Source organism: Dermacentor variabilis, chromosome 4 (genome assembly GCF_050947875.1).
Source record: "Dermacentor variabilis isolate Ectoservices chromosome 4, ASM5094787v1, whole genome shotgun sequence".
Lineage (NCBI taxonomy): Eukaryota > Metazoa > Arthropoda > Arachnida > Ixodida > Ixodidae > Dermacentor > Dermacentor variabilis.
Window position 1 is genome coordinate 25,107,074 of NC_134571.1, and position 15,651 is coordinate 25,122,724.

Sequence of the window (15,651 nt, forward strand, 5' to 3'; positions counted from 1 at the left end):
TACAGGTATAACAAGCAATTTCTAAGAGAAACAGACGCTGAGCGGCGAACTTCTCGGTGCTTTGAGCGTGAATGAAACACCATACAGCACTATAGGAAAGGTTACGATAGGTGCACCAGCTAAACGAAGCAGCGTTTTCGAAGCTATTTCGTCGCAAACTGCCAAAATTGTGTACACTGGACGCATACGCCGTTGCAGTATGTATAGGTGTTTGTTATGCATCAGGAAACATGTGTAATCCACTATGATAACGTCGCAGTGTATCGAACTCGTAGGTGCGCTGAATCAGGAAAGAAGAAGGGAACGCGAGTAGCATAAGAAAAAAAAAAGGATATCGTCACCTCAATAGGCGGAAGAATATCCGGAAGGAAGAAAACCGAGAGTCCCGTCCCTTCGTGGGGAACTGCTGCCCACACTCGACGCACCTCCCGGGCGCGTCACAACCGTCAGGTGCAATCGCCGTAGTGGGAGCGGGCGCAAGAAGCTCCTCCTAACGAGTTCTCGTTTTCATGTGGCTCAACGGGAATCTGAAGGCGGGAGTTCCTTCCGTGAGTGGCACGACCCCGAAGGGAGAGCGAGCCCCGGACGGCGGACGCCGTAATCTTTCTCAGCCCAACACCTCGAACTGTGAAACAGCAGGCGCTTCGCCACGCGGCGACGGCCAGAATAAACGAATCAGAACGGCACGGTTGGTAGTAGTAGTAGTGGTAGTAGTAGTAGTAGTAGTAGTAGTAGTAGTAGTAGTAGTAGTAGTAGTAGTAGTAGTAGTAGGTTGCCTATTAAAATAGATGAAACGAAAGGAAGGGAGACTACTGCTCACCACACTGTGTCTATGCTCCTGACACCTGAACGGCGGTCAGCAGCGGGGAGATGGGGGTACTCGGGTAAAAATGGTAGGGAGAGAGGACGCAGTTATAGAGGGCAACTGTCTGCACATGCGCAACAGCGCGACTAGATCTATCCATAGTCCGCTGATGGAGTGACTTCCTTGACCACAGCAACAGAACTGCATCCCGAAGCTGCGCAGCGGAGGGCTCCAGATTGAGTTTGACCAGCTGGGGTTCTTTAACGTGCACACGAAGCACTTAGAAAAAGCCGGACTTAAATGTTCAGCTACGAAGTCGCAGGCTCTCTTCATCAGTCCACAGAAAATGCGAAAGAAAATCCCTAACCACGGGATAAAACTCACTGTTAATGGGGACGCGATGCCAAACGTAAAAGCTATACGAGTGCTAGGCATGCACATTCAGGACAATGAAAGAAATACGGAAACGATCAGAAATCCTGAAATGAGCGTAAGCCAAACATGCCGACTCCTCCGAAGAATCGCCAACAAGAAGGCAGGCATGAGGGAGGCTAACCTATTAAGGATAATACAGTCCTTCGCGATCAGCAAGATCACATACGCAACACCGTACCTTAAACTAACAAGGGCCGAGAAAAACAAAATAGAAATCCTCATTAGGAAAGGAGTTAAAACAGCCCTAAACCTGCCACCATGCACATCTACGCAGAGGATACTAAACATGGGCATTTCAAACACCCTAGAAGAGTTGATCGAAGCCACACTAGTCTCCCAGCAACAGAGACTAATGCGAAGCAGAGGTGGTCTGAGAATTCTAGAGAAACTAGGATACAAAACTAACAACAAAGTAAGAAACACGGGAGCCATCCCGTCACAAATCAGAGACAGGATACGCATACCACCACTCCCGAAGAATATGCATCCCAGTCACCACCAGGACAGGAAGAAAGACAGGGTTAAAGCGTCACAAAAATCACTAGATAAAAAGCAAGGGGTGTTCTACACGGATGCAGCAGAATATGAAAGCACACCAGGTTTTGTCTCAGTGACGACACAGGCTAACGGTGAGAACTCAAAGAGCTACAGTACCCCGAAAAACAGAGTGGAGGTTGCAGAGGAGGTGGCCATAGCCCTAGCTTTGACTCAAAGAGGGGTGAAAATCATAGTGTCAGATTCCAAAACAGCTATCAGGAATTATACCGCAGGGAGAATCTCCAAAGAGGCGCTCAACATATTGGAGAAAGGACCAATTCCAGAAGAATTAGTGAACCTTATATGGACTCCTGCCCACGAAGGCTTGCCGGCAACGAGAAAGCGCACGCATTGGCCCGAGAGCTTATTTACCGGTACACCAATGCAGCCTCTACAGTCAGGGAGCCCCTACAAAAAGAAGAAGGTATAAACACTTACAGCGAAATTCTCGATTATTATAGAATGGGAAGGAAAACACTGCCAGAGGCGCATAAGAAACTAAGTAAGCAAGAAGAGACAACATGGAGGCAACTCCAAGCGGGGGTGATCTGCAACCCCTACATTGTGAAGAGATGGCACGATAGCATTGAGGACATGAATTGCAAACACTGCGGGGCAAAGGCGGACATGATCCACATAGTATGGACATGTCCTAGATACAATAAACCAGATAGGGATAGAAAATCCTGGGAGACTTTAATGACCAGCTCGAAGGAAGATGACTAAAGAGAAGTCATCCGCATGGCCCTGGACACCGCTGAGCTCCAAGGAGCATCAGCCAGCTGAAAGGGGAGGAGTAAGCCGAAGAGACAGGAAGACTCTTGACTCCTCGGGGCTCTTTTTGCGGGTGCAAATAAACGTTATTTCTCTCTCTCTTGCCGAGTGTGCAGGCGTTGTTTCCACAGCCCTTCGAAAGCCGGATGTTTTCTGAACCACAGCACGTTAGGCTGGTCACACGTGAGAGAATAGGCGCCGATCAGTCCACACGACGTGAATCAGAAGGCAGATAGCTAAATAACGAAGCGTCTATACGGGAACACGGTTTCAACGTGAAGTACCAATGACTACCGTCGCATGGGAGCGTTGAGTGTTACGCTGATAGTTTCGACAAAATTGCACCGATGTGGCGCGCCGGGCTTAGAGCACCAATACAACCTTGTCCACTCCGAAAGTGCTTCGGCTGTAACTCTATACGCACCGCATGATATGGCACACAGACATGCCTACCTTAGGATTCGAGAAACACTACAGTGGAAGGCAGAAAGTACTAAAGTTGGTTGAAAAATACTAAAACATATACATTGTTCAATATATGTGTACTGTTTAAAAAGATTCAGAGACTTTGCACTGTAGAAGGTCCAATGGTACGACAAATGGGGCCATAAAAGATCACTCAGCGGCTGTATTTGCCTTTCTTTTTAAGTTTTAGCTTTAAGTTATACGGAAACGAAAATCCATTATACATTTGTGTCAATACGAAAATCGTAAGTTATCGCTAAGAAAAAGCCGGCATTTTATGATAAAATCGCATAAATGTTGGCCTGTATATGTAATCAAAGACCCCTGCCACGCCCAGGCTTCCCTGCTCTGTGCGGTATACGGACCGCACATCAAACCGCACTTGTATTCAAAGGCCATTAATAATTCATTCATTTCTGAAGTTACTCTATCTGATCAATTACCGCGACTGGAATGCGCGTCATCGGAGTGGGATCCTCACGAGAATACTTCAATACATAAATGGGATGCTGTGCAGAACCGTTGTGTCCGCTTCATCTTAAATAAGTACATTTGTGCTGCGCTCCAGCGTTGCACAAATGAACTAAGCTCTGAAGTTGTAATTCCTAAGAACGCGTTGGAAGATCTCTCGTACATGCTTGTTTCACAGAATATTTTACCATGTTGCTCTCTCTTCTCTCTACATACAGCCAGCAGCATTTATATCATAACGTTGCGATCATCTCTCTAAAGTGAGCATGCCCCACGGTATGACACAAACTTATGGAAATCCATTTTTCACAAAAACCAGTAATGAGTAGAACCGCCTCACTGCAGGCTACTGAAACAGCATACCAGACACTGGATTCTTCAAAAACGTAACAGCGATCTCATCACTGTCTTAGTTCATATATAATAATGGGTAGCTATTTTGGTGTTTTGTTTCTATATCACGATTTTCTTTTTTCGACTCTGACATGCTATATAAATTAGCTTCTTTATTGTTGAAATGCTTTTATTCTTCACGTATCTATTTAATGCACTGGCGCTCTCCTCTGAAAGGTATACGTCTTTATACTCGGAGAGGATCAATATAAATATTCAATTAATGTTTCGATTTTATGTCTATATTTTTCCACCTTCCGACGCGTATTGTCAGTCATGCACGCTATGAGAAGAGTAGACATTTAACACGCGTCCAACGGTTCGGCTTCCAGTCGTTTTATACCGAAGGAACTCTTCTCATAACCTCAAACGTCAGGCTAAATCCTGTGAAATAAGTACTAGCCGTGGATGCTTAGTGGTTATGGCGTTGGGCTGCTAAGCAAGAGGTCGCGGGATCGGGGGCGAAGTGCAGAAAACACCCGTGTGTTTATTTGATTTAGGTGCACGTTAAAGAACCCCAGGCGGTCCAAATTAATCCGTAGTCCCCACTACGGCTTCAATTAATGGGCGAAGTGCATATATATATATAGTCATATCATAAGAAGCCAACAAGCACTGACACCAAGGACAACATAGGGGAAATTACTTGTGCTTAATAAATGAAATAAAGAAACGATAAATCAATGGAAATTAAAGTGGATGAAAAAACAACTTGCCGCAGGTGGGAACCGAACCCACAACCTTCGCATTTCGCGGTAGAGCAATTGGTAGAGCATCGCACGCGAAATGCCAAGACCAAGAGACGCCTGCTCAGGGCAAGACCCATGTCTGCAAAAACCCTCTCACCTCGGTGTGTTTAGTGAAACCTGTGCGGAAGTGAGTGTGTAAACCCTCCCCCTCAAAGACGCGCCGGCTACGATGACTTCGGACGCTCCGAATTGGGCGACGGTCGAACGGCGTTTTCCTTCACCTAGGAATCTAGGGAGGACACAGTGTCTATAAGCAGCCGTGGCGCGGCTGCTGGGTGTGCATTCTCTGCCAGACATGCTAGACTGATGAACTGTAACGTTCTCATGTAGATACTGTAAATAAATCCCATATTCCTAGTTCTCGATGAGAACAAGTCCTTCCCTTCAACAATGTCCTGAGCGTGGATGAGTTCGACGACGGCATGGGCCAGCTACAATCTAATTCATACCCGGCCCCAATCATTACAACATGCACAGATGGTTTTTCTCTCCCTTCTTTACCGTCACTGTGTCACATTTCAGTTGATAGACAGCGTTTATGCTTTTCGTTCCTCTTAACGCCTCTGCGATTTTTGCGCCCGCCTACCAGGTAATCCTGGTAGGAACTCCATATAGGGGAGTCGAACTAAAGTTTGCCCCTAACGAACCTTTCATATGCTATTTTTCTAATTGTAGGAGGGGAAAGGGGTAGTGTTTCCTTTATGTAACCAAGTGACCTTGAGGCGTCCGCTACAAGTTTCAAAGTGTGGTCGGACGATGACAATATGCAGTTCATGAGAATGTCTATGGATAGCGGTAGGAATCTGCTTGGGATATGTATATTGAGTTAAGTGAATATTGAAAGAAGACATTAGTTCTTTTGCATGAGACAACCATGTATTTTGCAGTTCGAGACATGGGCTCCATGGGCCAGGGTGTGCACCATGCTTCGACGAGAAACAGAAGCGTACCAAGGACCGATCCCTGGGGAACCCGGGAAAGCACTTCCGTTTCAGTGGACAACGGACCACCAACGGCGGCAAATTGAGCGCGTGCTACTAAGAAACATTTTAACCACGGTAATATAAGCTTTTAACCACGGTAATATAAGCTTTCCGTAAATATTATCAGAAAGCGTTCAACTTACTGAACGCTTTCGTCATGAACAAGGATTGTGAGGCTTCCCAACTTCGTCAGCCTCATTTTGAACAACCCGTCCCCCCTTTTTTTTCCCCCGGTAATTTTCGCTATCTGGTGAGTGCACGTTATACAAAAGTTATTGTGGATAGATACGCGCGACAGAAAGGCTGCCGCCAGAACTATGTCACCGTACTGTCAGTGGTCCCGCAGACCGTCGGTCGCACTGATACATTTACCGGTGCCGAGTGAATAAACGATTAAAAAAAAAAAAACTATGCGTATTCGTTCGCCGTACCACGGCTGCTCTATAAAGACCATACGGTGTCGCAAATTAATGACGCAGTGATCGCCTAGGCACTTACGCCGGCCCCAGCAAATCGAAACAACGCTAATGAAATCCTCCTTTTAAGGAAGCAAAGCCGACAGTACACACTTCTAACTATATATAGGTAACCACGCAACAAAGGCTGGCTAACACAGGAACGCGCGGAAAGCATCATTTATATGCCAGCGGTGTGCGATGCGAGAAACGAATCTTGAAGCGATCGAGCGTTATAGGGATTGTGTCGCGTTCTTTCACTGTCGTGAATTTTTACGGTCGACACAACTAAATTCTACACGCTAACAGACGATCGTGCCGCCGTCGTATTGCATGCGAGAATATGGTGGCGGCATGATTGCTGAACGTTTAATTGAACCTAAGTATGTTAAGAGGGCTAGAGTTACTATGCTCCTACTCATGAGACGACTTACGTGCGATATCAAGTGATGTTGAAATGACCTCTTCATTCATCGTCACATGTTTTATTGATGAGGATGGCGAAAGAGCTGCGAATTAAACGGCTGGTCTGCGCATACCACTTTATCTAGCGATACGAACTGCACACTAGAAGGTTTTGTGTAATGACAGGGAAGTGACCGAGTTGCTGCAAACAAAAGGTAAAGAGCCCGTTTATAAATAACACTTTCATAACGAAAAGAGAACATAAATTTGAACGATTGATCCTGGCATCTGTAACGCGCGCCACGCTTACAAATTATTTTGTGTTGCAGCATCAATGAGCGTCAGCGAAAACATGCTCATTGTGCCATCTCTAAAGTAGCACCAAGTCAACTAGATGCACGAACTCAAACGATGGGTCATCACGCTGTCGAATTATTTAGTAACGGCGCGTTAACTTATTTCACACCGCCTTCCACAGGTAATCGACAAAACGAAACTAACCAAACCTGCGGGCAAGGTTGGCTGCTGTCGTGTTTGCAAGAGGGCTACACGCAACCAAGGTGGAAGGGTCACTGTCGGATGAAGTGGGCAAGTCTGCGTATTATACATAGCATTTTGAATACAGCAGCACTTCGGTTGTACGCGTGACTGAAGTTGTCAGTGGTTACCGAACAGCGAACATGGATCGAAAAAGCGTTCACACTTTTACGCTGCAGCGAAGACGTAGTAGCCGCTAATGAAAAACGCAGGACACACGCTGAAACCTCCAACCGCGGTTCGCGCAGTCACAACCTACATACAGATTTGCCACACGTTAATTCATTTTTCATTGCTTGGCGCTAGCGAGTTGCAGTGATTTGGGAACGAAAGTCACCTCATAGGTCGAGAGGTTGTAGATGACTCCAACAATAACCCTGCACGCTGAGCGAGCTCCTGCTCAGAATTGACACCGGTTACTTGTCACGCCGGGTGTCCATCCGCACTCAAGTTTAGTAAAAAGGTCTGCCAAGATTTCATACAAGGGGAAGAAGCGAAAGAGCACGAACGCGGCCGGCACAGCGACACGCTACACCGACTGACCCAGAAAGACGATAGTAAGCGAGACTTACCGGGCTTCTGAAACATGACGAAAATCGTGAAGAAAGGTGCTGCAATGAGAAATAACGCGACGTAGAAGGGTACTGGCCTCCTCGGGAGCATCGTGTGGCCTGCCGATGTCTGTTTGTTGTCACAGTTTTCCACGAACGAGAGAGACGTCGAGGGGCGGCAGCGCTCGCAGCAGCGTGGGTCCACTTAAAGCACCACTCACACACGGAGCGTCCCCACGAAGCCGCCGGGTCATATAGTTGCACAGGCACGTGTTCGAACTGGCGCTCTGACAGTCAAGCACAGGCATTTATACACAGCAGTGCGTCAGGAGCCTCCGGAGCTCACATGCCGAAACAGCTGCGTTGCAGAGCACAACATATTCCACCGTCTCCGCTACTCGGCGGCTTGATCACAGACCGTGGTCGCTGCTTGCTACCGCTTGCTGCGATCGCAGTTCCCTCGAACACCGCCAGGAGAGTAAAGCTTCTGCTAGCTTCTCTTCGCATTTAACAGATGGCGCAAGCTCTGCAGCCGTAAGTTGGCGCAAAATAGGAGGCGTTGGTTTGCGCCGTCTGCGCATTGGTCTGCGCGTCGCATCATTTGAAACAGGCGCCGTGTTTTTTTTATTGTTTGTACTCGAGTACTGCGAGTACGATGGCTAGATGGGTAGGTAGGGTAGATGTGACAACGGGAGTAGTTCACTTCTCCGCGTCATGACAGCACAGCAGAAGAATGACAGGAATCGCGCTACGTTCAGACAATGGTTCAGAGACTGGTCGCGGAGCGCGCGTCGTCTGCTACTGGGTCTGCTGTTATTTAGCGACTGCTATATTTGAAAAATTGGTTTTCACCGTAAAAGATGTAAGAAAATCGTTCAGTTATGTTGAAACAGTGCATAAAAATGTAGTGTTTCCTGATGCAATAAGTAGTTTTCAAAGGCGATCATTTAATCGGCTGTTAACACGCTGACGGCACGGTGCACAGCGTTAGCAGTCACTATAGTCCTCAGAATCCCTGTAATTTACTTAGAAGTTCAACGAACGAAGTGAATACCATGGGTGATGGTCATGCATACGAAGCGTTTTAGGCTTCGAGACAGAGGGAAAGAGTTCCCGCACCGAAGAAAACTAACCGGTGGTGCACCACCTACTTTGCGCCGAATCATAAGTTTGGCTGCAAACGTGCAAGCCACGAGCTAAACTACGACTTATTTTGACGCCGCGAAACCTAGAACTTTCCGAGAAACGTGAGCTTGCACATAGCCGTGCTGAAAAAATGTTTCAAGTCGTGTGCGAGCGCCACAGGAACACTTTATTCAGCGTATTGTGCAGATTCCGAGGGTGCACCTGCGGCTAATGAGGGACGCTGTTCTTTCGATGCTACCTGACGCTCCAGTCGAAGAAAGCTCCCGCAAAAAGAATAAGCAAGACTTCGGTGGGATGTCGGTCGCTAAAATAATTCTTATGAGACAGTGAGCCAAACATGCACACGCGCTTCAAGCAAATAGCTAGGATGCAAATGAATATGACGCGTGTTGAACAAGTGGAGAATGAATATTTGTACGCAAGTGATGAAATGAACCTGTTGAAAGACGGTCAACAAAATGATACTGTGTGTGAAGCTTGAGGACGTATTGGCGAATACGACAATAAATATCAACAGCCACATAGCAGAATAAAGGAGGAAGAGTAGACGTTAATGAAGAGAAATTAAGGAGGAGAGGTTGGCCTGGAAAGCGTGTCTCTAGCCTGTTGGGCGTAATGGGAAGTGGGAGATACAGGGAAAGGCAGGTGGCAGGTGACTAGGATATGGTACAATGTGCTACTATATAGCAGAATAAAATTCAGCTTCAAGTGCAGCGGCCGCAATTCACAAGGAAGCGAATGTTGTGTGCACTGCCGCTGGCAGATTTTTCTTAATTTTTTCTAACTGAAGCCTTCTGGTCTGGTCGCTTGTGAGCAGCACAAACTTGAACCTACGAACAGCATCATCAAGCTAGTAAATTGTTCGACTGCACTTCCTAGTGACGAACGAAGACGTACGTTGCTCCTGAGCGTACCCCAGAAAAGAAAATGCACTTTAATTCACGCTATGGACGTTACATACAAATTGAGCGCTGTGATGCAGTGCCGTGTTTCATTTAAGTCTATAGTTTGACCTGAATGTTTGGCGTTGCTGTTTTAGACGTGGACGTCAGAATTACTCTGTTACATTTAAATCTACCTATGCGACCACAAAATGTCCAACCTATTATTTTGCATGCTACAATTAAGCTGCTACACTCATCATAGATCATACAGTTAATCATAGATCGTCGAACAAGGTAAGAAATAGCTTTTTTTTTTTTCAGAGAAAAATAAGCTTATTTCTATTGACAAGAAAGGTTGATTTATATTGCAAACATGCATGTACAGCTCGACAAAAATCCCCATAAATCTCGTTTTTAATAGTCCCCATACCGCAAAAGAAACAAAGCCAATGGAGTTTAATTGTGCGAATATCAATACTTATTTGGTTCTATTTTACATTCCTTCAGACCAAGTAATTTTCATTACGCATTTGGTGGTATAAGGATATTCTCTGCGCGAATTACGTTCGCATACAGCACATACATACCTACTCGTAAAACAAAATTCGCCTCTAGCTCTTCTTTTAGAACTTATGAAGGGCTATTTAGTCCGTGCTTCATTTGTGCAGCTCTTCGTAGACTCACTTTTAACGTGCTGCCAAACTAAACAGCGTTAAGAGCTCTTATGTCCTTGCACCTCAAACGGAGAAACAAACAGATGACGGGAAAGGCAAGTGCATTACCTTCGGAAGTGACAGAGCCCCGCTGCATTCAGAAATTTGTAGATCTCCATGATGTCACCGTGAAGACGGTTTCCTGTTTAAATGTGCTGCAGTTATACTGTATACCGCTGTGACTTATACTGCTTGTGACAGGGCTCTGACCGCATATATGCAACGCCACGTTTGTTGTCACGAAGCGGAGAAACGTTCAGCAAACGACGCACCTACCACCGTAATGCGGAAGCATTACATTACCCATTACGAGAAAATCCGTCCTAGTTGGCGGCGTGACCGAATGATGGTGCCAAAAATAGCCGACGGCGCAATGAGAAACAACGTTCGCTGACAACTCTCCCCAATGCAAAATTTGAGTGCCGATGCATATGTGTTTTCATTTCGCTATGTACTGGTTGGCGCAGAGGATCCGTCTCGTGCGGCACGCTGCAAACGGAGCGATGTGTGGTGCGATCTGCACCATCTAGGGGTGCCGCTGTAAAGACCACGCGTTGCGCGGGTGCTATTCTGCCTATCATCTGAAAAATCTAAGGGTATTTTTCTTCATTATAAAGGAGCGCATTCCCAACGGCACATACCAGGTTACCCAAGCTTAAAGACGTTCATTGAAGAGCAACGCTCACCTACTGGCACATAGCCAGTGACCCAAGTTGGTACCAAATAGGTTCACTGAAGAGCAGCGCAGAACAAGTGGCACATATACTGTGTTAAAAAAAAAGAGAGAGAGAAGTTCATTGAAGAGTAGTACATACCCAGTGTCTCATCAAAGGTGGCCCATGACGGGGTCAAAGAGGGTCATCGAAGAGTGGCACTAAGTACACTATGGCACATACCCAGTGACCCAAGTTGACCTGATGGTCGCTTTCAAATCCTGTTCCCTCAGCACAGCAGCCTGGTTTGCTATCTGTTCGAACGTTGACTACCCATGGAGTCACCCAGGATGGCGGGAAAACAATTAGACACCCAGATTGACAGCCAGTCACCTCGATAAAGTATGTCAAGTACCCCAAGAATGGTAGTTGCATTAAAAAATTGGGTGGCGATTCAACTTCTAGTTGATGTTGATCAAATGTTGTTGCTCCAGCATGGCTCTCACAGTAAATTATACAGTCTCTATGCCCCATTCTCATGCACAACTTGCCAAGGATGACATTGTATTTCATGGACTTCGACTATACGAATCTCATTCACACTTCTTTAGCACTAATGGTTGTTTATAGCGACTTCCAAATTGCCTTTGAATGCATAATTCAACTTTACAGCTTTCTTAGTATGCAAAAAGGAAAGGCCAGGATACCGACCAAAAGATTTAAAAGCATTTTAACGTTTGGCTCCCCCAGTGGAGCCTTCTTCACAATCTTTCTAAGTGCGTCAAAGTATCATTAATCAGGCAATTTTTTTTTTTAACTGAATGGCTGTTACCTACGCTAATACAGACACGGCGAAATGCACTGCATCTGTGCTAAACTTCCAAATCCATAGTCAACAAACGATGAATATCAAAATGAACTTCACCATGAAAATCGTGGGCACAAGTTTTTACATAAGTATGAAAGTTTGGGTGCAATCTATGTGATCTTGTATTAAAATTTAGTTGGACAAAAACAGAATACAAGTATGCACATTCATTAAAGTTTGGCTCATCGGTGCAATGACATGTTGGCATTGTTGATGAATTGATCACAGCTGGTACCTTAAAGAACATAAAGAAAAATGAAAATTATTGAAAAATCATATGGCTGTGCATTTGGACATACCAGACTGCTCTTTTAGCAGCTCTTTCAAAAGCTGATTACTACTGCCCTTTATTACAAACATTGCATGCATTGTCATATCACTCTTGCTGGAGTTACAGCAAAGAATTATATTAGTTGTAAGATGGTGGAAAGATAAGCTCTAGCTGACTATTTGCCTATATGCGATATAGTTATAGGATGATTACACCATTTATAACAAGCTGCCATGAGCTGTGACTAAAACTATGCAACATAACAGTGTGAAAACAAAAAATAGTTTTATTGCAATACAGTGATACCCCCCCTCCCCCCCAAAGGAGAACTCAGGCTGACATCTGCTTCAACATGATACTTGTGTGCATGTTACGTGCACACAACATTTCTTGAGTATATGTCACGTTTTAGCAATTTCTTTAAAGTGTTGCATAGCAAGTCAATTGCAAGTAGCTGCAGCCTAAATTGAAGTCAAAGTAGAATGCTTTGTCCCTTCACTACTAATATTTCATGTCAGAACATGCAAATAGCTAGTGAAACACATGTTCTGTTCATCCTTGTCTATCTAAAGCCTATTTTATCCTGCTAACTACTTTCTGAAAGCACATGGACCAGTTTGTGCATCGAGGCTGTCCCTACAATTCTCCCTACAATTCAAAAACAGTTAACATTTCTTGAGTATCTTTGTCACATAGCAATAAAAAAATTAACAGTCATCTATCTTGAGCGCATATCCTTTAACGCTATGTGCAAGGCAGTGTCAGGTCACAAATGGCATGCACATTTATTTATTAATTCATTCATTTATTCATGTACCTCACAGGCTCCAGACACAGCAAAGTGGGGGGGGTCTCCTAATAACAAAGGACCTAAAAACAAGTTGCACAATGTTATAAATTCGACTTGGCAATTGACAGATTATCCTTCTGATTAATTTATAAAAGCTTTAACCATGACAAAGTTTTTCTATCACAATTAATCGGTTAGGCTCACATGAACAAATCGAGACAAGCACTGGCATTGACATTCTCGCTTCTCTTGATGATCAACAAGGAAAGGAATGAGTACCGGCTGAGACCACACATGGGAACGCTGCACTTGTGGAAAAATCAGGTAAAATGCTTAGTTGTCCTATTCTGCCTTGTGTATTCTAGCACACATGAGTGTGGCATTCTTTCTTAACCAGTAAAAGGGGCATAACCAAAGGCATCATATATTTTCCTTCAATGCTTGAATGAGAACGAGTTTCTGGCATGAATGGCAGTCTGACCATGCTAAATGAAATTGTCGAGAACACGCGCGCCCAGCAAGCTGAGTTATCGGCATCAAACAAGGCTCTGAAGTCAGAAAATGAAGCCCTTAAAAAAAAGGCTAACCAAGATAGAACAATATTCCAGAATCAACAATGTTAAGATCAAAGCAATACCATTTACAAAGGATGAAGACTACATTTCTATTGTAACTGCAACTGCCGATAAGGCGGCATGCTCTCTTGCTCCGGTCGAGATCGAGATAGTGCACTGTGGTGCCCACTAAATCAGGTCATCAAAATATTACTGCCAGGTTTTCTGGCAAAGGCTCGCAAGGCCAGGATGGATACCAGCAGTCGTGGTTTCACTGGAGAGAATGCGGGGGCCATCTTCATTACCAGACACCTAACACCTGACAACAAAAGGCTGTTTGCTCAGGCCTTAGCGCTCAAGAAAGAAAAAGGATGGCGCTTCCTCTGGACTAAGAATTGCCATATTAACGCGCACAAGTCCGAAGACAGCCGAGTTCACCGCATTAACTGTGAAGTGTACCTCTCTGTTATCTGTTAACCTGAATCACGTGCATAATGTCAATCCGGCCTCAACAGACCCCTTATGGCTTCATACTTCACACCGTCCGAACTAGTTTCTTATCTTAAACCTCCTTGCCGATCCCTCGTACATTTTGATGCACGCAGCTTACGGAAACATTCTGATGCCATTTATAATTTCCTATCATAGTGTCAACACCACTTCTCGATCATACGTGTAAGTGAGACCTGGCTCAGTGAAGCCGATAACAACTTGTACTCTTTTTCATCTTATACACCAGAATACTGTCATCGGAGTGACAGCAGTCATGGCGGCGCAGCTGTTTTCATTTAATCAGAGTTAGAATATTCCAGGCGTCGGGACTTAACAATTAATCAAGTAAATTGCAAATCAGTGTGGATTGAGCTTAATGCACCAATTCTCGATATTGACGCCAAAAATTTAGCGGTTGGTTCTATTTATCGATCGCCTTCGTCATCCATTAATGATTTTTGTTTAGAACTAAACCACATTTCGCACACGCTATTGCTAGAACGTAAAAACATCATTATTATGGGTGACATCAATATTAACCTTTTAGATGTTCACAGTTCATCATACACTGCTTATACAGATACCCTGAATGGAGAGGGCCTCGAATCACTTGTAACTGTGCCTACTCGACGAAATATTAACGGTCCGGATACGCTAATTGACCATGCATTGTCGAACCTCATGATTACTCTCCTAGATCTGGTGTCATTGAAGTTTCACTAACTGATCATTATCCAATATTCGTGCGTATAAATTTCAATATGAATATTCAGGATATGCATGTTAAAAGAAAATACATCAACAAAACTTCATTTGCTAGGAAAATCACCGATGTTAATTGGAAACCAATTACATTGCAAGACGATCCAGAAATCGCCTTCAAATTGTTTTGTAATCTAATTTCTAAAGCTACTTCCAAATCAACCACAATAACCATGAGTAAGAAAAGGTTTGCTTTACCTCGTTGTCCGTGGATCACTGACAATCTTCTCAAATGCGTGCGCAGAAAAGATAATCTTTATAAAAAAACAAAAAAGAAGCCATTTAATTTGACCCTGTTGACTTGTTACAAGTGCTAGTTGAATATTTTGAGTAGGCTTATTAAAAACGCTAAAAAATAGTATTATGAAAAGGAAATTAACCGTGCTGGCAACGATTCTAAAAAACAGTGGAAAATTATCCATGAGTTTATAAATAGAACATCGCCGAACCCCACCATAACTGCTATTCAAGTTCGTGAACAAACCCTTAATATTCCTTCAGCCATTGCTAACGCCCTTGTACATTCATTTTGCCCCTACCAGACACGTCTTTCAGTTCACATCGACAAGGCTTATCATCGTCTGCCACACAGTTTTTTTCTCTGTCCAGTTTCCCCAGAATAAGTGTGCATGACCATTCTGAGCTTAAAAAACACGGGAGTTGGTTTAGATAACCTCAACTCATCTCGTGTAAAGCTTATAACTCATCTTATCAGTGACACACTCTCACACCATAATAAATCTAATTTTCAAAACTGGCACCTTTCCTAGCTGCTTAAAAATCACCAAAGTTATTCTTGTTTTCAAGAAGGGTAGCAAAAATTCGTTATTAAACTACCGCCTTATATCTATTTAATCATTTTTCAGCAAGGTAACTGAAAAATTATTCGTAGTACCTTTAACTAGCTATTTCACAAAGTTCAGTATTTTGTCATCTAATCAATTTGGCTTTTGATCTG

At 44.3% G+C, this 15,651-nt stretch overlaps 2 protein-coding genes across 3 annotated transcripts in view; one reads left to right on the forward strand and one right to left on the reverse strand.

Annotated features, from left to right (window-relative positions):
- LOC142578820 (alpha-1,3-mannosyl-glycoprotein 4-beta-N-acetylglucosaminyltransferase B-like) overlaps positions 1-8,012 on the reverse strand; it is a 166,064-nt gene extending 158,052 nt beyond the window's left edge. The window contains exon 1 of the mRNA XM_075688425.1: positions 7,582-8,012. Coding sequence (XP_075544540.1) covers positions 7,582-7,672 — 91 coding nt within the window. The 5' untranslated portion in view covers positions 7,673-8,012. The remainder of the gene's footprint in view (positions 1-7,581) is intronic.
- Positions 1-15,651, forward strand: part of LOC142578827 (GSK3-beta interaction protein) — a 613,414-nt gene that overhangs the window by 550,838 nt on the left and 46,925 nt on the right. The window lies entirely within an intron of this gene.